We start from the raw sequence: 25652 nt of genomic DNA on the forward strand, positions 1-25652 counted from the left end.
CATATCAGATCTAACCGACAAAGGAACATTTCTAACTTTGCAGTGAACACAAACTGAATCATTTTTCAATTTAATTTTGTGCTGGTAACCCTTCAAACAACCAAGACCTTACTTAAACACTTCAGGAAAATCACTCATGAGATCTTGTACATATTTTCCTTCATTCAATTTGTCTACAACGTTCAATTTCTCCCTCAAGAGAATAGAAGGTGTAGAATTGGGATCTAAGTAGAACCCTAGGAGGGGAGCAATGCACGCAGAATACCCTCAAGATGGCGGTTTACGTTGCGTGTGTTACGTGAAGATGACGTTGCTTGCGTTGCGTGAAGACGTCTTGCGTTGCGTTAAGACGTCAATACAATCCATGCGAATACACAGACGCACTGAGAACAGGTTACCATGGGAATATCGTTACAGAAACCAGCAGGTATTGAAATGAAACAAATGCTCGAGCACATAAGCAGTGCCGTTAATGTCCGTTGCCAAACTTAATCCCAAAGAGAAAGTACATGCAATGATTTTTAACATGTAACTTCACGATGAGAGTCTAGGCAATTTCAGTACAAAGGACATCAATACACAATAATGAAGTACGCTCACGCTCAAATTCAGTGTTCAAAAATCCCCTTTTAAAAATCGGCTCCAAACTACTTCCATGTAAAAGGAAATAACTTCGACTACTTGTCATGTAAACGAGTAAAAAATTACTAAGGATTGAGTGTAGCTGGTTTCCAAGTCCAAAATTTCTTTCATTAAAGTCAGTATGTTAGCTTCAAGACAAAATAGACAACAGAAGCACGAAAGTCTATAAAGTACACTACACAGAGCTCACCAATCCTCAGCTCGAAGAGATATACAGCTTCAGGTTGGAAGTTATTCAGCTTCAGAGTGGAAGTTATATGGAAATTCAGGATTGAAGTAAGCTTCAGGATTGAAGTTATGTGCAACTTCAATACGTGTTGAGATCCTCCCAGACTGCTGACTACGCCAGTGTGAAATCCAAGTAAATAGGCAGGAAACAGATGAAGATTTCTTAAGTTTATTCTCTAAGAAGCTCTCATCCACCAGCTGGAGTTAACCATACCAACTGACTTAGAGTCTCCAAGCTTTCATGAGCATACTATGACATATGTACATTCGAATCATAGATGTGTAATTAACAACTAGAAAGACAACTGTAATAATACAAGAACCATAGAGACCCACCAAAGACCCAGTAGGTAAGCAATATAGGGAGTATACCTAGGATATCACACACTGGTTTCATTGAGCGCTTCAACCTAGTGTTGGGAGAAAGTGTGCATTAGCCGTATCTGATAACATCTGTTGGTAGAAACAGGTAAAAGAAATGTTGCGGACTCTCAGGACTACCATGGAATTACAGGACACCATGACGGGGGAGACACCCTTGTTTGTTGAAAGGAAGAGTACCTGGTACTGTGGTTAGTCCTGCATGGATGGTGAGGTACAGGAGCAAAAAGAATCAGGAGGAAGTGTTATGTGAGAAAGTGGGGAATTACCAATTTCAGTATATACAGAGGCATATTGACAAGGTGATTAAAAAGAAGAAGAGATTCATAGAGGACATGTTGGTGAGAGTGTGTTCAGGTTTTGTGGTGATGAAGGGGTCTTCCAAATTGTCAGAGCAAAGAAGGGTATTGAAGTACTGTGCAATCGGTTGTTGTTGGCGGACGGCAAGTGGTGGAAGGCTAGAAGAGTGGTGAAATGTTCTGATGTGGAAGTGTGTGAATGGAAGAGAAGGATGGAAGATCATAATGAACAGAATAAGTGTCATGGACAAATCATGTGTGAGAAAAGGTTGAGCGAGAGATTGAGACAAAACACAGTGTGGCACAAGGATTTCTTGTGTATGTAAATTGGATCAGGATTCATTGAGGTAATGCAAATGTATTTTATTTATAGTTATTAGAAATGTTTGTTTTGTTAAAGAAAGGGAGATATGTTATATTCTGGTATTTGTAAGGTCACCTGGAGACTGTTGCCATGTTATGATGCAGCTAGTGCTCTGAACTCTCGTAAGGAAATGTTGGGGTGAGCAGTTGAGCGCGAGACCATGACACGGTTGCAGAGGAACTTGGTGAGCTCCTGGGGCTGTTCCTGGTATCTAATAAGAGGATTTCACTATTGGAAGAATGTCTCCTGTCTTCTTAAAAATGTTCAATGCACATGGGTAGAAAGCATGATTGGTTCTGTTGACCGGATGGCCCAAAATCGTACATTTAGCTCCTGGGATCTACTCAACAGGGATGCCCCCTCAAGGCAATCTTCTCCTCACAGGGTACTCTAGTCTTGGGTCAGGCAGAACCTGGTGCGCTAGGTGAGTGCTTTTGATTCTCCTTGGTGATGTCACCTCCCCCAGTATGAGAGACTGGCAGAACCTCAATCCCCAGTCCTGGTCACAACCAGCAGAACTCATGCAGAGCTTCCCCACGTTGATGTATGAGTTCAGTTTGACAATTTGGGAGTCACAAGTTCACCTATTCATAATCCATTTGTATATATAAATGTGTTTTAGTGTCTTGTCTTTGATATTTGAGTTCTGAGGCTTGCCCACTTTGAAGTGTCCATTTCCATATTGCGCTCTTCTTCCAAAGAACCGCCTAGAACTGCAGGAGTGTCTCCAAACTTAATAGCCCCAAACACAGGCTATGGGAGTGACTAAAGGATCACATTTAGATGTCAGTCTTTGGGATATGTGTATCAAAAGGTTAGAAAGGATTCCTGCCGTACTCTATATGACTCTCTTATTAGCTCCATCTCCCTACTGTGATGTGTACAGGCTCCTTTCAACAGTGAGCCCACTGAAGTGTACTGAAGAATCTAGCTCTTCCTTCAATCAGTGTGTGTGGGTCCTACCCAGCTATCACGAAAGCAGCAATCCACCAATCTGTCTTGGGTGCTCCTCATGTTCCTCCAAGAGGCCCTTGCAACAGGGAACCTAGAGACCCTCCTGCTGTGTATCTCTCACAGGCACCTATGCATCGGTAGCACTGCACACAAACACACAGGTAGCTCTCTGTGTGCTGCCACAATCTGTCTCCATGTGCTATAGATCTCACAGGCTCACGCATATATGATTGTGGTGCATTCACACATGCATGCGCTGTCTCCACATCTTCCCTGATGTAGGCCAAGGTTTAACCGAGCACAGTAGTGGAACGTCTGACTTATCCAATAGGTCCCACTCCCATTACAAAAGTCTTAGAGGCCTGGCCATATTACATGATTGCTCACTCTAAAAACTGTATGCTGCTGCCACTATGGCTCATGATACTCAATTCCCGATGAGGGCGGTAGCCCTTCACCACTGTGAGTGTTGTGCGTTGTGCACCCCTCCCTGTCTAAACAGCCGGCACAATGTGACACAGGTTTTGGTCATTGCAGACATGCATGATCCGTGTTTGATCATGATCAGAAATCATTACTAATGCTTCATATATTACCACGGTTAGGGCACTGAGGGCAGGGGTTTACGTCTACTACCATACATGAAAAAGAAAGTAACAAGGAGAAATAGAGATAAAGGTATTTCTCCTTGTTACGCCTCTTTTGGGAAGTTTTATCTTTTTGGCACATTCCGAGGCTTAACAATTGTGGTAAATCTGGGAATGCATTGAAATCCATGGGAGTTGCGTGGGAACAACACACAAAAAGGACCAGAGGAGGTTTAAAGACCAGCAGGGACTATCTCCTGATATAACAAGAAAGAACACAAAAGAAACCCTTGGTAGATAGAATTGGAAGAATGCTAATCGAGTGTCCCTTTTAAAGGACTGTTTCCCACACCCACCCGAAAGGGGCATGCTTCATCATAGGGTAAACTCCTCCCACTAGTCATAGTCTGAGAGGGAGGAGATCATGGATGTTTTGTTAGTCTGAAAGAGGTATGTGAGCTAAAACTAGTTCAGGGGTATAAAATTGGTTTTATTCAGGCATCCCTAGACCAGGATTAAATTCAGACTACGACAGGAAGGGATTAACCTTGTCATAGAGTGCAGTGTAGGTCATAAGTCAACATGTTTCAGCCTTGATATTCTCATAGGAGGTGTGGAGGCCTTCTTCGGGACCTCATGAGTGTTACTACAAGATGTGTGTAACACAAACGTGAAAACAAACTAAAATTGTTGAATACAGAACCAGTAGTTGAAGTGGTACACCACTCGGTCAGTAATACACTGGTCGGAATTGTTTGAAAGACACAACATGTTTCAAATATCAAACATACATATGTGTGTTAAAACCTAGCATTCATTTCAATAGACTCTAGTTCACAACAAGTTCCTGGACTTAGCGTTGCTTTCGGGGAACCAATATATCAAGCAAGGCTAAGCATAATTAATTGACATGTACCAGCTTACCTGCAAAAGTCAGGAAACCTCCCCCAACTTTACCTTGGCCCAAAACGAAAGGTGGCATCTAGTTCTACAAATTTAAGAGGCAAGTGCAAATCAAAAACTCAAGAGACAAAAGACTAATTTGCAAACCATATATCATGAAGTGTGTTTCATGTTCAAAAGCACAGAGTGTAGAGATATACTCTGGGATGGTAGTAGAGCCTGAACTGATGAATGTTAACAAAGCAAGCAATAACCAAAGTGAGTTGGTTCTGATGGTGGCGTACCAAATGTCATAAGTAAAAATATGCATCATCTGCTGTAGGTGTGGAATAATGCCTTGTTAACTGTTGTGGGCTTTGACATGTAGCGGTGTAGCATTTATATCTTAAAAGCGGTTTGTCTCGGGCTCACAGCCAAGAAGAGGGAAGTAGGAAACGCGGTATATAGCGCCTCAACTGTAAAGTAAAGCGAAAGACAGTCTATCCGGTGTCTGTGTAGTCGGGCCCGAAGGACCCGACCGCGGTACACTTATGCATGGTGAGTTATAGCCTTGGTGCTTGAATGCAGCCCTGCCTATAGAGACGACTTTAAAGCCCCAAATTATTTATCACTGAATGTGACACAGGTGGGCAGGTTACACGCCAGCATGCTATGTAGCCAGTGGGAAGCAACACCTTTATGAATCCCCCATCGCTCCCACATAACTGCTTCTACATCTCAGGCTTTAGCTGAGCTGCATTGGCTCCCGGTGAGACAAAGGATGCGGTTCAAATCCTTGTGTATTGCCTGTAAAGCCCTTCACAAACTTGGACCCAAACCGCTTCAGGCTAGGTTTGGATAGTACGTACATGCATGTAGCCTGCATTTGTCGGCAGATAATTTGGCAATCATGCTGAGGATCAAGAGATCTACAATGGGGGGGACGAGAGTTCGGTGTAGCAGCTACCCGCTTATGGAATAGTCCCCCCCACCCCCGGAATTGAGGCAAATAAAGGATCTGCTATTGTTCCGAAAGAAAGTTAAGACTTTCCCAGAGTGTAACCAGCCGACCGGTTTAGTCTCCTCAGCTGCTTTATACCTTTTTTTTTACTGTTTCTCGGCGCCAGGATGTCCGTAGGGTTACAGCCCGCTTTATAAGTGTAAAATACATACATATATTCATACATTAACTCAATGTCAGGTGGCACAGACTGCGACGTGGAAGGTGGTGACTCGCGGCATATGGCCAAACTAATTATATTGTTTTCCGGAGTAGCAAATACAGGGCGTCCCATAACAAGCCCCGCCCATCTCTTCCTGGTAAAATGTGTACCTTGGAATAAGAAGTACAAATTGATGGAATTTTAGTTTTTGGATGAACACCTAGTTGTGGATGTTAAAGAAAGTTAGAGAGGCTCTCATCACTCTTATCATTTATATAACTTGATAGAGAGCTAGAAAGTAATTGCAAAATAATGGAGTTCTAGTTATTTTTAAAAAACATTAGTCCATCGTGTATACATTTGAGTTATCAAAAACACCCGTCAGTGAGGAAAACCAATAGTTTTCTCAATAAAAAGGGTATGACAGCAAGATAGATCTAAACTGTGAAAGATAAATAATCGGAACAGAGGCAACGCTTCGCAGTATGTCTACATATTTTGTAAGGAGCTATCTTACTTTCATGATGCTTTAATGAACGGCAAGTACCTGCCAAAGGTCTTACGTGTTCGAGGAGACAATAAGCTGGCTTATGTCTGGAACAGTGAAGCCCAGGGGATGACATCGTTAAGACCTCGTTTGCCACTGCCTGGGTAACATTCGGGATAGACTGAGGAATGTTGGGCTTGTCTAGGACAGTCCATGTTAGATCGTTGACTTGATGACCCTTTTCTGAGAAGTGTACAATCTGTTTCATAGCTTGTTTATTGCACCTAATGGTGCTCTTGTGTTCCATTATTCAGGTCTTGACCTTGCGTGTCGTCATCGCCACATTTTAAACTACTGGGACATGAATTCAGGTTGTTATGGGACGCACTCTACATGCTGCTCTGGAAAACAATATAATTGTTACGGCTCTGTGCCATGAGTCACCACCTTCTGTGGCGCAATAGAGTTAATCAGGTATGTGGGAGAGATGGGGGCTTCATAGAGGTCCTGTTCCCTGCTGGCTACATGAAATGGGGGCGCGTAACCCATCCTCCTGTATCACCCGAACTGACAAGTAATTTGGGGTTTTAAAGTCCATGTCCATAGGCAGGACTTAATCCAAGCACCGGGGCTGTAACTTACCATCCATCAGTGTACCACGGTTGGGTTCACCGAGCCTCACTACGCAGACGCTGGATAGAATGCTTTTGAAGTATTTAACTTTTATGTACAGTTGAAAATGGGCATCAGCCAAGGGCGCTATATACCCTGTTTCTAGCTTCCCTCTTCTTGGTTGTGAGCTCATGAGACAAACAGCTCTTATGATATAAATGCTACATTGCTATATGTCAAAGGCCACAACAGTTAACAAATAAATATTCCACACTTAAAACACTTGTTGCATATTTTTACATATGACATTTGGTACCCCACCACCGGAACCAACTAACTTAGGATATCGCTTTCTTTGTTAACATCGATTAGTTCAGGCTCTACTACTGTCCCAGAGTATCTGTTATTTAGAGCATGAAACAGACTTAATGATATATGGTTTGAAAATTAGTTGTTTGCCGCCCAGGTTTTTGATTTGCACTTGTCCTCTTAAATTTGTAGGACTCAATGGCATCTTCAGTTAAAATTCGGGTAGGTGGCCTGACTTTTGCAGGTAAGCTGGCACATCTCAATTAATTACGCTTAGCCTTATTTGTTATATTGATCAACCTGAAGGTAGTGCTAACTATCATTGGTTCCAGGAACTTGCTGTGAACTAGAATCATTTGGAATGAATACTATGTTTTACCACACATAATGTATGTTTGATATTTGAAACATATTGTCTCTCTCAGGCAATTCTGACCAGTGGATTCTTGACTGAGTGGTGTACCACTCCAACCACTGGTTCTGTATTCAACAATTTTCTTGTGTTTTCGCATTTTTCGTACACACATCTTGTAGTAACACTCACAAGGTCCTGAAGAAGGCCGCCACACCTCTTATGAGGGTACTAAGGCTGAAACATGTCACCCTATGACCTATATTGCACTTTATCACAGGTTTAATCCACTCCTGTTATAGTCTCATTTTAATACTGGTCTGGGGACGCCCGAATATAACCAGTTGTGTTTTAACTCATATTTATTCTTATTTAGAGTCCTTCATCATACCCATTTCACTTAAGGTATTTAGTATATCTCTTTCAGACAAACAAAACATCCCTGAGCTCCTCCCTCTCAGAGAGTGAGTTGTAGCCCGCACTATGACTAGGTTCATAGTGCGAGGAGGTTACCCTATGATGAAGCATGCCACCTTCAAGTAGGTGAGGGAAACCGTCCTTTATTAGGGACACTAAATTAGCATTCTTCCAATTATATAGACCCAAGGTTCCTATTGTGTTCTTAGTTGTGAGGGAACATCCACACAATGCCAATGGAACGGCTTCCCATGGCAAAGTAAGGTAACACAGTGATTTGTGCTGTGTTGCTGTACTCCAGTTTTATGGAGCCACTGTTGGCCATGCAAAGTGGCCTTTCATGGTTTCATAAATCTCACTTAAGTTTTGTGTCATGCGCATATCATGTTGCCAGCGCAAACAAGACGCACACCCGGTTGTAAATATGCCCCGAAGTATCTCAATAATTGCTGAGTACTCAAAAAACATAATACACTGTTTGATAATATTTACAGGTGTGAATAAAGGAGAGGAAATACTCACTGAAGAAATTGTTACACTTGTCAGAGAACATATTGGTCCGGTGGCAGCATTCAGAAGAGCAGTGTTCGTGAAGCAGTTACCAAAAACCCGTTCTGGCAAGATACCCCGTTCTACTCTCAGTGCTCTTGTGAATGGCAAACCTTATAAGGTAAGCTCTAGTATCACCCCTCAAGTGACAATTGAAATGTGTTATGTTATGTTATTCGGTATTTGTTATAGCGCACGTACTGTGCGATACGATTTCATTTTATCCCATATGATGAAATGAATACTTAACTATTGGCATTGATAAATATACTGATAATTATGATCACAATAACGACTATATCAATAATTAGGTTTGTAGACATTGACTTCCAAGACTCTCATATATGTCTTGAATCTGTTAATCAGCTCGTGCTATGCTTTTTTGCTATGTTTCTATTTGTTTCCTTTTTACATATATTTCTAAATCTACTGAGGTGAAATCTTCATCTATTTTAATAGTTTTGACATTATCACTACATCTATCAGATTTTTGTTGATCTTCTTCTACTCTGTTCTTGAAGTGAACTGTTTTATCAGATGTGACTGAGGAAACATTGTTCCTAACAGATCTTTATTGTGATAGCATGACTTTTAAAGCACTATCAATAAAGGGTAAGAGGGTGCGATTGCCCATCAGCTAAGGTGGCAAGCACATGGCATTAAAAGTGAAGGTGAACCCTTCCCCACAACAACAGTGTTAAATAGATTTACCTTGGGAAGAAGGTATAAATCTTCAACACATTAATTGATGCTGCGAACAACTTTTTGGTCAAAGATAATTGAGACTTGCTGTGCTCTCGTTGCGTAATTTCATTTTTTTAGCCATCATGAAACTCAAAACTCATCTGTAATGATGTTAATGATATTCCGTCTGAGGCACACCATGAGGATGCAGGATGCCAGACCCTTATTTCCAGTTGCTGCAAAGTATCTTGGGTGGCCATAGACCAGGATAATAAATACATTAGCCATCTCAGATACTCCAAGGTAGTTTACATTCAGAGTCAACCATAGGAAGTACATTTTTGTCATACTGGGGGGAGATGTAAATTCACACTGCAGCTTTCATATAACCTTTAACATTCCTTGGCATAGGCACACTTAAAACCCTATTTACAAGAGACCTATAGAGACGGTTAAATAGGGAAAATTAGGAGTTCCATTGCACAGCACACAATTTAAAGAGGAAACACCGCAGTGGTAAACTGCACAAAGTTCCAAAGCAACTAAACTCAGTCATGCAAAAATAAGGTGACGCAAAAAAAGTGGGGCCTTTTCTCATACAAAGTGTGCCCCTTGCTCTGTGAAGGATTTGTAGATAATTTCACCAGTGAAAATATTTCATTAGTGTTACCATATGAGAACAACCAGATGCAATGATTGTGCATTGTGGAGGGTATGATGTAAGGACAGTTACTGTTAAGGCTTTATCTTCCTATATTAAAGAAACCTTTGGAAAGTTGATGAATCTCTTTTGCAATAAAGCCTTTAAATCATTAAGCATCTATCACAGGAATGAGTGGAAATGGCTCAGTCATTTTTTTTGTCACAGACTTGCATCTGAATCTACACAAAACAGATCATAAACACAAAGGCTCTTCTACGAGACACCCTTACTATGTCAAATGCAATTTGTTTCTGTAACTTCTATTTCTTTGTCAATTTTTGGAACTGAAAATCTTTGCAGTTCGAAAACAAAACCTCATATTATTGCATGGTTTCCCTGGTGCTTCTTTGATGGGATCACATGGACCTGTGGACCAAGGGAATTGCAAAAGAATATCAATAGTTTGTCAATCCTGTAAACAGCAAGGGTTAAACTCAGAGCCTGGTCTTCAGCTATACCTTGTGACCCACCCACCTCGAGAGGCTGACCCCCACCATACACCAAAAAACGGAAATCATGCTCCTTGGCAAAATGTATACCTTCACCCCTAGTCGCCTTTTGGCCTGGCAGACACCCTTTTTCGCCCACCCTCTTTCCCCCACCCAACACAGTAGACGTAGTTCGCAATCTGGGGGTGAAATTTGACACAGATTTATCCTTTTGTCCACAAGCGATATCAGTGGCTGGGAAGTGTTTACAGTTGATTAAATCTCTAAAAAAGTTCTTTGATTTTCTCCCTGTCACTGTAAGAAAAAGTGTTACAGCAGCCTTAGTCACTTCCAGATTGGACTATTGCAATAGCCTATATGCGGGTGCCAACAAGGCAATTAAAAAAAAACTCCAGACTGTTCAACATGCAGCAGCCCGACTGGTGCCTCAAATATCCGCATCGCTCTTCAGCCTCAGCCACCTTAAAATCACTACACTGGCTGCCTATCCATAAAAGAGTACTTTTTAATATACTCCTTATTACTTTTAGAGCGTTTAGGGCATCAGGACATAAATACTTAATAGCCCGATTCACTCCCCATGTCACCTCATGCCCTCTGAGGTCTTCTTCAGCTAATCTTTTAAAGCCCACACTGTTTAAATATAAAGCAAAGGGAGGGAGATAAGTAGCTGTCCCTGATGTAAAAGCATAAATACTTTCCCTTGCCATCTCCGGTTCATTCACTCAGAAACGTCCTTCAGAAAGTCCCTGAAATCCTGGATCTTCGGAGTTACGGATTCTCTCTTTATTCAATTTACTCATAGTTAGGATAGCAGCATCCTCAATCTCTTTCTGCATAGTGCCGAGATACTCCTTTGGAGTGATGGTCGCTCTTTATAAATAATATATTTACATACATATACATACACAGCAGAAGTGGGCCGGTCAGCCCAGCCCCTGGTCAGGCCTGCACCCCACACTCTGCACGCAACCAAACCCCCATTGTGCACAGGTTTTGGCTATAGATAGATGGCTGGGTCACAGGCATTGACCGGAACATGGGCGGCTGCATGGTCTTTTGGTATCCACAGTGGAGGGGTGGCCCCAGAGTCTGGCCTTTGGCCAGGTCCTACAACACATCCTCTGTAGATGTCTGAAACCTCCACATTGAACCTGGTCTTCAAACTTTGGCTGTTTGCAGCAGTATTGGTTTGCAGGAACATTTCAACCCATTCTCCACAGGCATTCAGTCCCTTTGAACGCAGCCTCAGGCCTGAAGGTGGACGCTCTTGTCTTGTATTTGAACACTTTATCCGGACAAATGCAAAACGGATTCTTTGAAACACGATTTTCAGATACCCAAGGTAATTTTCCAAGCCTACTTGATATAATAATATTGAAACAGGATACCTTTTAGGCCAACTAAGAATTGCTTTAAAATTTACCACATACACTTTAAAAACCATCACTGCATTGGAGATATGATCAAAAAATGATTGAGGTTAAAGAATTAGTTTAATTTCTGCACACCAGAAAAGAGGAAGTATTTGTCGTAAAACTAAGAATAATAGGACTTGCAGCTTTATTAGTTGCATGTAAGGTTGCACTGAGAGGTTTACAAAACTTCCAAGTGAGATTAGAGTGGAATAGTATATTGTGTAATGTTGTGTAGTAGAGTTATGTACAATGGAATAGAATAGAGTGGAGTAGCATAGCGTGGAGGGCCATAGAATGTTATAGCATACAGCGGAGTGGGGGTAGAGTGGAGTGGCGTACAGTGTAATAGCATAGAGTGGAGTGCAATAGAATAGAGTGGCGTACAGTCGAGTGTGGTGATCGAAACAGACAGAGAGAAAGTGGGTGAACGTTTGACTTAATGTGGCAGAAATATAGATTATGAGGTTTAAATAGTGTAAGTGGTGTTAAAGTTCTGAGTGTTAAGATATTTAGTTATATATTCTGCCATGTATACTGCGGTATACTGCAATAGATGCTGATGAGAAGACAATATGTGTTTGGCTAATGGCTGTCTTTACAAACCTAAAGGGCAGTCAATTCAATTCAAAATAAGTTTTATTCAGTTGGGACATACAACCATAAAAGCACACATGACAAGTTAAAAAAACGGTTAATAAAAATCGGCGTTCATGTTAAAATGAGGTACAAATACTAATTTCCTTTTAAACATCGTACATTTGCGTCAGTTCTCTTAATGTAAACAGTAAACATATAGCAGCCTTACATAATTTGGATGTAGATGTCCACCGTGTCCAAGTGCAGTGTAAAGTGCATATATTACGGCATAAATCCTGATGTAAACAATAGACTCATAGCTGCATTACGTAATTATGGTAACAAAGGACTGGATCACGTAGGCTTGAGAAGTGCAAAGTATAACAGTATACTCTTTCTAGCCTTAATTGCACCTTAAATAAATGTAGCAGTATAAAAACAGATCTCAGGTTCTTTAAGTGCAAAAAGTAGGGTCATAGCAGCATCAATAGTGTTGGCTTCGTACTTTTTAAACAATGGTTTAAGATAAACAATTCTTAAAGACAGAAACAGGTCACATAAAAGTAAGAAATGCAGGGCGCTCTGTTTTGTAATCCCATCACAGGGACAAAAGGAAACGGGGTGCTGCTTCATTGCAGGGAACGCAACCAGATGATGCACAAGACCCAGCCTCATTCTAGTTAATACATAACGATGTAAAGGTCTCGTGACAAACGAAAGATAGGCTTGGAAGCCCACTGCATCTATATACAGATGGTAAAGCTGGTACGTGATTTGCTTTCTTGCTATTTCACTCCTACGTTCATTCTTATGGGACAGGAAAGTGCTCTTTAGCTCCTCTTTTGACAGAGCCGACGTTTCGTTGTGCATTCCCAAAATAGTTCGATCAAAAATGTCCCCATAAGATTTAGCTAAATAATTGAGCCAAGGTATCTTTAAGTAATTATCCAAGCGTAAACAATCGTTTATAATAGACTTGGTAAAAAAAGTCTCCTCTTTTAACCATAACGATCTCCATAACTTAAGCGGTCTCATGGCTATTAAGTCCATCAAATAGTTAAGACCGACCTCACAGTGAATAAGATCAGAGGAGGCTGAGACCGGGAGACATAAAAGCTTCTTTAAAAAAGAATTCTCTTCCACTTGTAATTCATGACATGGTTGGTATCCCCAAAGCCCAGCCCGATAAAGTGCAACCTATGTACATCTATCTTTATAGATCTCAATCATGTCTTTAATACAACGGTCCCCCAAATAAGTTGCAAATTTAAAATCACTGTATGTGCTCTTCCTCGATTTTGCCCGAACCTGGGACGTTTTATGATTCCATTTCCCATCCGAAGAAAAGGAAGTACCCAAATAACAAAAGTTGTCCACATTTTGTACTTTGTTACCTTCGATAAAGAAGGGTTTCAGGCATTTATATTTTGGGCCGCATACCATTGTAAAAGCTTTGGTTTTGTTAATCAACAACCTCCTCTTATTGATAAAAGCGGCAAACCCATCAATTACCCTCTGGAGGCCTACCGGTGTTCTAGATAAAAGCACGGCATTGTTTGCATAGAGCAGGACTGGCACTTCCTTGCCATCCACTAATGGGGAGTCCGCCGGTATCATCTTAAGTGCAAACACACTATATCGTGTGACCAAATAAACTCCTTCCATCCTAACTCATCAATCTTGCTAGCGATTCCACCTATATTCCAACTGACAATAGTGTATCCTTCAGCCAAGGGGGTTCCTTGAGGTAAAAGTTCCTGGGCGGGTAGGAACTCTGATAGCAACTTCACTAAAAACCTCTAAACTGTCATCTAATAAAACACTGGTGGATCTATTTGCTGTTGTTACAAGCCCATTATCCCCCTTTTGTGTCGCTTCATACTCCTTGGTATGCAATTTCAGTATTGACACTTGGTGGACAATTAGGAATGGTGATAACATCAGAATCTTTTATGGACCCACTTCTTAATTGTGGACCTGGATCGGAAAGCCTAGTATTGCCCTCCCCCTTTTGTGGTGTACTTTCTGTATCCAGTCAGTCATTAGAATCTAATGAACAGAGTATTAGGAATCTATTAAATGTAGGCAAAACAGGGTATAACTGTGGATTGGGTACTGTATTAGGTCTACTTATTCTAGAATTCCTGCCCCCTGACAATGGGTAGCTTAGGTGTCTATAAAAATAACCAAGGGGGTAAAGTGAGGCAATACGTTCAGTATGCAGGCTTGTAGCTGCTCTTTCAAGGGATGTTCGTGCCCAAGACGGGTTCTTAAAGTTAATGATGTTACAGTCCCCATGCAGAGTCTTTCTTGAGGGCCCTATCCAATTCACCCTTCTAGTTAAGAGTACCTGGTCAGCATGACCCACTGGAAAGTCGCAATTATGGTGCAACCAGTGCACCACCTTATTATTTAGGGTGCCATAACTTCCTTTTTGTTCCGCCTCTAGCGGTGGTACATTAACCATAACTGCCACATATGGGCTACATTCTGGCAGTAGGTTAATAGACGGCTCTACAGGTCCTACCAGCTCTTCCCTCTTCCTGGAATTATTCGGAGCAAGAATTAGATGTTTATTAACTACTTCGTCCCCTCTATTCTGTGATCTCAACTGACTTTCCACTCTTGCTATCAAATTGTTAGCTGCCATAGTTGTAGGATTAATGGTCCCTGTATCAATGGTACTCCCGAAGGGACCGTGTGATTTAACTGTATCACTAGCAGATGTAACAGCATTTATTGGATTTAAATTACGCTCGCCAAGGGGATCAGTCGTCATTAACCTTACTGGTCCACTAACATCTTTTAAAATATTACCAAGTTTGGGCACCTCTACATTTAGGTTATTTAATTTATTAGGTTTAATGGTTAATTCAATTTTTTGTGTTAAAATGGATATGATATAATTAACTTGTTCATCAGACATCGAATTTGAAGCACAGATTATATCCTGTCCCTTACTTATATCGCAAGAGGATAGCCCTTTTTTGTTTTACCAGTGTTGCCCGGCTTGGTTTGGTCTTTCCTGTAATTCCTTTTCCTTTTCGGAGCTGGGGACCCACTAGGAGGTGGTGAATGGGGGACCGCAGTTTGCAAAGGTAAGTCTTGAGGATGGTTAGGGCTCTCAGAACACACCAAAGGGGTAAATTCCTGGACATTATCCAAAGTGACATCTAACTCAAGGGCAGGTAAGTTCTCTATCCCATTGCCTACTCCCAGAGATAGGCAGTGGTCTGCCCTATTAATTTCAACATCAATGGCACTAACCACCTTAACTAAATAGTCATTGATGGTTGGGCCATGGGTATCCTTATTTTTAGGGGTCTTCAATAGTTTGCGTTTAGACATCCTACTGCTAAAAACCTAATTATAGGTCGCCCAGCCCTAGACTCCCAAGGGACCTAAAACAACTGTTATTGTGGGTGGTACCACAAATGGATACTGTAAACAAGAATATAAAAAATATATTGTATAACACAAACCTTGGACTTATATATATTATATAAAAACAACCACATAAAAACTGACACAAGGACCACACGCCTTGGTTACTTAGTGGCTACAACAAGGCGAAAAGGACACGTAGATGACATTTATGCTAAATATGTCCAACAGAAACTGCATCAGTCCCACTGGAAATTGAAAAATGAAGCACAAGATAAGGCACTGTTGCACGGCTGCAGTTCAAAGCGTCCCACCACTCGCTACTCACTGTTTCTGTTATGGTGGCGTCCGGCAGTCCCTGTAGAGCCCAGAAACAAATTGCCCTTTAGTGGTAGACTAAAGTATTCAAAAGGGAAAAATGTTTAGATATTTAATAATGTTGCCCAGCTCTGCAACGGTCTGGTGCGGACGGGCGCAGACGGGCCTGCCCTTGGCCCGGACGCGTCCCGCGCGCATCCCGCGCTGCGGGGAGCGCCTCCTGGTTTAGTAGCGCCTCCGGGCGCAGACTGGCACGTCAGGAATGTGCCACAGGTTTCAGGGGCTGCTGGTAGAAGTAGTTTATGCTCCCACGATGGCCGTTCACCTCACAGCGTTTGTAAAAGGGCCCTGAGAAAAGCCCAGCTATTCCCCTCACGGCGCGACACCACAGCTATGCTGGCCGTTCCCCTCACGGCATACGCGGTGATGCAATGATCGATTAGCACGTCCCGCGCTGCGGGGAGCGCCTCCTGGTTTAGTAGTGCCTCCGGGCGCAGGCGGGCGCGTCAGGAATGCGCCACAGGTTTCAGGGACTGCTGGGAGAAGTAGTTTATGCCCCCGCGATGGCCGTTCACCTCATGGCGTTTGTAGAAGGGCCCTGAGATAGCCCAGCGGTTCCCCTCACGGCGCGACACCACAGGTGTGCAGGCTGTTACCCTCACTAGAAAACGAAATACTTGCCAATAGTTTAATCCTCAGTAAAACATCTCTATTTCCTCACCATTGGAATTCAAATCAATATGCGAGCAAGACTAATAGTTCAGTTTGAACAAATCACTTTTTATTAGTACATTTTTAGTTCATATGTTGGTTATAATTCACCAATTTCACATTTATAGACTGCAACGATACATACAAAAAGAACAAATTTGTGATAAAAAACTACTACACTGAACACTAATTCATACTCTACTGTCATCCTCTGTTGATCAACAATCCAATTTCCATTCTCACACGTGCACAACTAACACACTTTATATACAATTTAATATACAATGGTACATTTAATTATCACCATAGACAACAATATTTCTATAATGAAAACATTTTCCAATGATGGTAAAAGTTTTTAGAGATCTTATGGTGCAGAAATAGCGGCATGCGCGGCGATGCAATGGTCGATTAGCGCGTAATTTAGTTTTTAGCATAGTTTCGCTGCATTCTGGGGTAGGGCCTTAGATATAGGTAATTAGTAGGTGTTATTGTTACCCACCTATTACCACTTTTCTAAAGTAGTATTATGTAGAGACATGTATTTATATAGTTATATAGATTTTTACAGCAGTTTACAGAGAACCCCACGTTTAACTACAACAAAAAATGTAAACAGCGCCGTAATTTTAAGGTATTACTGTTGTACTCCATAGGCTTTTTTGTAAAGTATAAAATATGTAAAAAATTGAAAATAAACTGTAGTACACTATATTTGTAAAACATGGTGTAGTGCAGTGTATTTCTTATTATTGTTTAACAATTTTTATTTTAGTACTGCTGTACTTCCTAGGAAGTTCTGCATTACTCCGTACGTTTAAAAAATATATATATAGAAACATTTTGCCTACCTAGTACCAATTTTAATAAATTGGTAATTGGTAGGGAAAAAATATAAAACCTAATATTTCCCTATAGCTACGTAATGCAGAATAGAGCCACACCCACATGACTGCCTTAAACTTTTGTAAAGGCAGTCATTTGGCAATCACATAATGCCATGTCATTACTATGTACTATGAAACTTGTAAAAAAAAACTGCAATTTTGTAAAATGACTGCAACAACAGATGTCACTAACTTAAAATACATTATAACTTTAAAAATATTTTCCTGTACTGTCCAAAAGGATCATATACACCATAATCTATATTCCTGCTAAATTTCATTTAAATCCAGTAAGCCATTTTTGTGCTATACATGAGTACAAAGTCTATGGAAAATGCATTGGTGCCAAAATGCTTTGGAACCCTGCTTTTTTCTTTGCATCTCCTTGCCAAAGCGCTGAAAAACTTTGCATGATCTGCAAATGGAGAAAAAGAAATAGGTCTGCAAATGTTTGTGGAGATTAGTCAAAAGGGGGACAAGTTATTAGTGAGCAAATATCCGAGGAATTTCTGTCTCAGGAGTCTTATATATAACTACAGAGTGGCTGCGGGGGCGTGGCATGGCAGGCCAAGATGGCGGCAGCACTTCTGTAACGCTCCACTCTGCGGCCCGCAATGTCATAAGGTATTATGCCGCAACAGCAACTCTACCCGCATGAAACAGCAGCCGAGCCCCAGATGACAGTGGGTAGCATCTAACAAGCCCGAAGGCTCAGCTGCAGAGCTGCTTTCGACGGCGCTGGGGGCTCCGCCAGGGTTGCGGCCGCAATAGAAAAATTGCAGCACCCGGCCAGCTCGGAATGTTCCCGCGATCGAGCCAGAGCAGTTGAGGTAGCCTACTGGGTGATACCGCCTGGACCCTATGGAGTTCCTGACTTGGGGCCTGGTGGCAGCCGGAGGGAGCAGCTGTGGTGGTATTCGTGGCGGCACTTGTGGCTCTGCGGGGGCTGCGGCTATGACTACAAAATGGCGGCGGCACACAGGCCCTGAGCGCTCCCGAGGCCGGGGAGAGGTTACTGGGGGAAACCTGCCGAGTGTGGAAGCTGGGACTTGGTGGAGTGTCCAGCTGAAGACCCAGTGGCTCCTGGGTAGGAAGAGAGCAGACGACGTAAGGTGAGGGCGCTGCTGTGGCTGTCTGCGGGCTCCCTGGTGCCGCGAACTTCACGCAGGAGGGGGCCCCGACCATCAGGAACAGCGAGCCCACACGGATATCCACAGCGTGAACATACCCCCTCCCCCGGCACGGCGCCGGGTCTCGAGGAGCGCAGGGGGGGGTGCAGTAGATGTGCAGGCATGGTGGTTGGCCACATGCGGGGGCCTGGCAAGATAACCATAGCCATAACAATCGACTTTTCCACTCTGCGGCTATGGCCTCCCCAATCTGACAGGGGGAACGAGACGGCACTTGTGCGCTCATTGGCGGCCTGAATAGTGACGGGCTATTGGACTCATCTGAGCTGCAGACGCACTACTTCACTAACAATAGCCCATGTCCCCATTGAGCCCAGGTGGGCTGCGGACACGGTGTGGAGGCCGGAGGGATTGCAAGAGAGATCGCTGCTGTGGCCGAGGTGCTTCATACTGGGCGGCAGACCCCCACTTCTGAAGGAGCTTGTGCGGGGCGTGGTGGGCCTCATGCCATGGGAGCCCCTGTATCCCACCGGGGAGAGTTGAGACAGCAGGAGAGAGACTGGAAGACAGGAGTGGCGAGGCTGAGTGGCCGGTTTGCCAGTGGGCTCCCACCGACTACAGCAGACGCAGAACCGGAGGGGTGAGTGGATATCCTGCACCTTCCTATCGGCCCTACCAAGATGCAGTCCGGGATACGCAATCGAACTAAGGGCAGAAGACCCCTTAGGATACCACGGGGCCAGGTCGAACCCCGAGCATTCAGATCGCAGGTAGTGAAGTGAGACGTCGAAGACCTCCGGTGGCTGCCGACACGAGACTTGACTGTCATGGGGCAACTACGTGTAACAGACTCTGGGACTCCCGAGGGCAATATCCCCGGCCCCTACCAACACGCAACCAGGAGGGGAGCCCACAGGCCCAGACTCAATGTCGAGCAAGCTGGATAAATTCTTAGCGGCAATTGAGCAATCAAGAGTAACCATGGAACAGAAATTCGGGGAACTAGCCAAGGACCTCAACCTGCTCCGAGACAACCACAGGAAGCTGGCAGATAAAGTAAAACAAGGTGAACAAGCGCTACACACTATGGAACTGCAAATACAACAACAGCAAGACACCCTGAAAGACCTGCAGGCGCGTGTGAAGATCCTGGAGAACAGAACAGATGATTTGGAGGGACGGTCCCAGAGAAGCAACATCCGCATTATCAGCGGAAGGGACCGACCCTCTCAGCTACATAGCAACATGGATCGCGAAGTTCACACTGGCTAGAGACCGGACCCCATTTTTCTCTATTGAAAGGGCACACCGGGTAACGGCCCGTAGGCCGCCTCCAGGGTCGCTACCACGACCATTCCTCCCAAAACTGCTCCATTATCAAGATAGAGATGCCATCCTTTGAGCAGCAAGGCGTCAAGGAGAAATCCAAGTGGAGGACAAGCAGGTTATGGTATTCCCAGACTACTCACAGGCAGTCCAGCAGCAGAGATCCACCTTCTTGGCGGTCAAACCCACTCTGCGCCAGAAGAATGTCCAATACGCACTTCTGTTTGCGGCTCGCCTCAAGAACATGCATGACTGGAACACGCATTCTTTCTCACACCCTACGGAAGCTAGCAACTGGATCAAACAGCATCTCTCAAATGTGAACATTCCCAGGAAGGTGAAGACCTCGAGATCATCGGGCCGACAACAGAAAAAAGTCACGCTTACTCAGCTCAGCTCACGTTCAGAGTCCCCTAATAAAAATTCTCCTGACCTTATGCAAATCATCTCAGAACGCCGGAGGGCGCTTCAAGCAGTCGCAGAGATGGGGCCCCCAGGATACAGCGCGGATGGAGAGAGAGGCCCGCATATCTTCACTTCGGAAGAGGAGGGCAGCGACATGAACACTTTAGGAGACGTAACAATGAAACCACCGATAGTGACTCCTCAGACAGCGGACACCCTGATTTGACACCCCCCCATTTGAAACAGCATACTCACAAGTGGGGTGCTCTTCGGGTCCTGCAGTCCCGCATTCCCGTCGGCTGACAACCACTTTCCCCTACTTAACAAACTAAAGTTAGCACATGATGTGCAGTTTGGACGTATCACCTCAAGTGAAAGGTCCTGTTAGTTGGGAATGTTTCCAGTTGATCCTCATCACCAGCCTCCCCCTCTGCCCCCCCCCCCGTTTTTCATTATCTGTTGACTTTCCCAGGGGAGGGCACGCGCAACATTCAGAAAGTAGGGTTGGTTAGCCGAGATAGGCATTTGGTTGGGAGAGTGGAACGAGTAACACTAGGGACATCACATCAAGAGAACCAGCTTCCCAACACTAGGAGCAATTGGCGACTAAAATCCCTAACACTGACCAGAAAGTCGTTACATTAAATGTCAGAGGCATGCACAAAGCACGCAAACGGTACGCGATCTACACTTATATGAAGCGACAACAGGCACAGATTGTCATCCTACAGGAGACACATCTCACGGCGGCAGATGTAGATCACCTATGCAAAAAATGGCGGGGTATTGTCTGTGCCACAACATACCCCGCCTTTGCCAGGGGAACCCTAATTTGGATCAGGCCTGGTATCCCCCCTCAGAGAACAATCCAGGCTAGTGGATAAAGAAGGCAGATACTCCCTGTTGGCGGGTCACCTTCAGGGTAGGGATATATTGATCGGAAGCCTGTATGCCCCCAATACAGAGCAGGATTGGTTCCGCCTCCCTGGAGCGTTAGCACAATACACACCAATACCATGGCTGTTGGGTGGGGACTATAATTGCGTCTCAAATACAGAGCTGGACAGATCGCATCCCCCACCGGCAACAATCACCTGCATTGAAACAGACAGAAAACTTTAAACACTGGGTTACGCGCTAGGCACTGGTTGATGTTTGGTGAGAAAAGAACCAGAACACCAAGGTATACTCCTTTTTCTCCGCCCGCACAATCTTAGAGTGAGACTGGACAGATTCCTATGCTCGGCAACGCTGCTCCCCCAGATACGGCATATTGACTACATAGGTAGAGTCCTGTCGGATCATGACGCTCACACCGTACTCCTTAGATGGAGAGCGCCCCACCCCCCGGTGCCCACATGGAAATTGCCCCGAGAATGCCTCTCGGATCAGGCTTTCTGTCAAATACACAGCGAACATATCCAGGAACACTTTACACTAAACGCAGGCCCAGCATCGTGTCGATTGGTTGAATGGGATGCGTTTAAAGTCGAGGCAAGGAGACACTGCATTCAACACATAGTAGGAGTTCGAAAAGTACTAGAGCAGGCATTACAAGTTGCGGAGACACGTCAGGCGGGCCTAACGAAGAGCATGGATCAAGGGGACGCAACCCCTGAACAGGTGGCGGCAGCGAAAACATCATATGCTGAAACTGTGAGAGACCTTCGCAAATATAATTTCAGAGCATATGCTGCCCGTGTATATCGGGAAGGGAACAGGGCGGGTACACTTTTGCCTGGCTTGCGAATCAAGACACGGACATGCAACCCATCACAGCACTGTTGGATACGACGGGTGCCCTTAAGCCGTCACAAACAGATATCTTGTGCATCTTTCGTGACTATCATGTCTGAATATAATGTGCCCCGCCACCGGTCTCACAACTAGTGCCAGACCAGTATTTTCACTCCCTGCCTCTGCCTGAAATTCCGCTGGCGGAAGGAAAGGCATTGGAAGCAAAGATAAAATCCCCAGACGTCACCCACGCGATCCGGGCCCTGGCACGACGTAAGGCGCCGGGAATGGTCAGCTTTCCCCTCGAATATTATACCACTTTCTCGGGACAGTTGACCCCCCGACTTGTCACCATGTATGAAGATGCGCTACGGAGAGGGGAGCTTCCTGGTTCACTCAGGGATTCTTCACTGGTAACCTTTCTTAAACCACACAGGGATCCCACTCTCCCGGCCTCGTACAGGCCCATAACATTACTCAACGCGGATTGTAAAAATCCTGGGGAAGATACTGACAGATTGATATACTCAGGTTCTACCTCAATTGATTCACCCAAACCAGAATGAATTTCTCCCTATACGAAGCGTGTCGCAAAATATACGTAGACTCTTCCATATAAAGGATAGGGCAAGAGAACACTTCCCACAAGCCGCATGCCTAATAATGGACCTGGAAAAGGCCTTTGATACACTGCTATGGCCATATCTCTTCGAGGTTCTCCGTAAAGTGCGTGTTGTCCCGAATCTGTTGGCGTACACGCAACTCCTCTACACTGGCCTTACTACCGGGGTGAGAGTGAGAAAGTACTTCTCAACTCCATTTTTGGTGGAGAGTGGGATGAGGCAGGGTTGCCCCCTGTCCCACTCCTCTTCGCCTTGGCAGTGGAACCCTTGGCCATGAGGTTGAGGCAGGGGGGGAGGCCTGGGGCATTCCAATTGCAGACACAGTACGTAGCGTATCGTTATATGCTGATGATCTCCTGATATATGTGAAGGATATCACAAGTGATCTAACGCCGATCTGGGCAATATTACAAAACTGCAGAAGTCTCTGGGCTTAAAGTCAACTGGGGAAAATCGACGGTCTTTCCCCTTAGTCCTCACCTAGCCCCTGCGGAGATAATGATAGGACCCCAAACACTCGGGTGGAGCACAGCGGCACCTTGATAACTAGGGGTGAGATTGTACCATTCACCCGAGAACCTGTATGAGGGGAACCACTGCAAAACATTAGCTGGGCTGCGAGCGGCGGTTTCCTTTTGGAAGGCCTTACCCTTGGCCCCCATAGGGCATGTGGCCCTAGCAAAGATGATTATGGTTCCCAGACTGTTATACTCCTTTGTTAATCTCCCAGTGATACCGCCTCACTCCTTCTTTAGAGAATTAGAAGCACTGCTTGCAACTTTGATATGGGGTGGCAGCAGGTACAGAGTAGCCTTACAAACCCTCTACTTACCCGCCACACAAGGGGGTTTGGGGGCCCCCTCCTTTGAGGCCTATTTCCTGGAAATGCAACTTCAATGGTTGTCCCATTGGACAGCAGAACGGCACGTGGAGGAAACATACACTAATTAGGGTCAGATACCACTCCCGGCCATCCAGAGACTGTTGATGCCTGGTACTAAGCCTTCGCGTACGCACCCCCTACAGTTATCGATAGCCCACAGATCCATGATTCGCATACACCGTATGTCTAAGGGTCAACCCCTCTACTCCCCGCTGCTCCCATTTTAAGGATTCCCACTTCGGGAGAACTATTATGTCTCAGGAGCCCTCCGAATATGGACGGAACGCGAGGTGACGGAGATGGAATTCCTGTTTGATGCTGGACAGCTACGATCACCCTCCAGGACAATTCCTGGTACATAGGCGATTAGTAGACAGTGCCTGTCAATGTTGGGACCTCACGGAGGGAGAACCACCGACACAGCCGGTTTTACATACAATCCTACGTATGGGGGTGGGCAGGCACTTGGTCACGTGACATTACAGGGTAATAAGGGAACTGATCACGACCCCTTTACAAACCCTGAGTCAAAAACGGAGGATGAGATAGGACAAGTGCTCAATGACAAGGAATGGGAAAAGGCTTTAGAATACCCCCAAAAGGTTTCAAGAAACGCATGCTTCAAAACCATTAAATTCAACATTCTCCATCGTGCATACTTAACACCGCATTGGCTTCACCGATTTTACCTGGATACACATTTCCCCTGCTCCAGATGCCAAACAGCCGAGGCGAACTTCAAACACATGTTTTGGGACTGCCCCATAATCCATTCTTTTTGGGGTAGGGTCCATCAGGTGCTAGGGGCGACGGTCCACCTCACGAATGTTGACACTTGGGAGGCATGTGCCCTGGGGGTCTTTGCCGCAGGCAGAAGACAGAAAAGGTGCAGTGCAGATTTGCGTCCCTGGTCATACTCCTGGTGTAACGGGGCATAGCCATGCATTGGAGGGCTCCTGCAGGGCCCCTGGAAGCAGCCTGGATAGGCGCCGTTAAAAAATGGGGGGCGGCGGAAGAAGAAAAAATAAGGGATGAGGAAGTGAAGGGGATCCGCAAACATCACATCTCCATGGAATGGGCACAACTCGCGTTCCAATTCACACAGGAAACAACACTAGATGGCTCCCCGGAGCTACTCAATCTCAATCTCTAACCCCACCCCTGTCCCCGATGGCACAAGAAAATGCTGGCACGTCATAACTGTGGGAGAAGGAGGGCCGACCATATACTAGGATTTCCCCAGACTGGAACTCTGACTCGGAATGGAGGAGGTAGCATCCCAAGGACGTCGCACTCCCTGATCAAGTGATGTCACAGGTACTTCATAAATGAAATGCAACCAACTAAGCGATAGACGATTACCGCAACAGAGCGCGCAGACCCCCCAACCCCCTTCCATTCCCCTTCTCCCTTAGTTAATTGTTCTACGTTTACCCCACTGACCCCCCCAGCATTGGCTCATAAGTTTTGGGAACGCAAGCAGGGGCATTTACTTCAGAAATGTACAGAGATAGAGTGGGGGACTAATTCTCCTTTCGCACCCTCGCGGAAACCCACACATACAGGCCCTGGACAATGGTCAGCCCGTTATCGCACATAATAGTCCACTGGATATGTAGTATCCATGCAATTATGCTATCTTTTGCTAGAGCTACATGTTATAAAATAGGATATAGGATGGATGTTCTGCAATACGTTGATATGGACTGACAACCTGTTTACCCCTGTCTTCATGCATTAATGCAAAATGTATAACAATGTACCATGAAAAGTAAAACTCCCAATAAAAGAAATGTAGACAAAAGAAAAACTACATGTAAACAAAAAAAAACTACAGAGTGGCTACCACCACTCTAGAGTCAGTCATCAAATGTATTGAAACACTGGAAGTGATCGGGCTAAATAACTTTAGAAAACTAGTTTTTCAGTGTGCCCTCGAGATTACCAGGTAAGGTAGCTGTCTGTGTCTTTGTCTTGGTCGTTATTACCCAATGGCACTGTATTAGGGGTCTATGAGAAGAAAGAGATATGCCGTACAGCTTGGTCATTTCATTGTAAACCTCTCAATTATTACTAACTTGGGCTCATTAAATCCCCCAAAAACCCTTTTAACGGCATTACTAAAAAATCATCCAAACATAAATGGAATGGGTGTGTTCGAAGGAGTCTTAAAGATGCTTAGATGGGGCAGC

The 25652-nt window shown here is 44.5% G+C and overlaps 1 protein-coding gene across 2 annotated transcripts in view; it reads left to right on the forward strand.

Annotated features, from left to right (window-relative positions):
• Positions 1-25652, forward strand: part of ACSS3 (acyl-CoA synthetase short chain family member 3) — a 1235137-nt gene that overhangs the window by 1171194 nt on the left and 38291 nt on the right. For both annotated transcript variants that reach the window (XM_086919605.1, XM_086919608.1), the window contains one exon: positions 8172-8347. In XM_086919605.1, the coding sequence (XP_086775731.1) occupies positions 8172-8347 (176 nt within the window). The remainder of the gene's footprint in view (positions 1-8171; positions 8348-25652) is intronic.

Source organism: Lissotriton vulgaris, chromosome 1_1 (assembly GCF_964263255.1).
Source record: "Lissotriton vulgaris chromosome 1_1, aLisVul1.2, whole genome shotgun sequence".
Taxonomy (NCBI): domain Eukaryota; kingdom Metazoa; phylum Chordata; class Amphibia; order Caudata; family Salamandridae; genus Lissotriton; species Lissotriton vulgaris.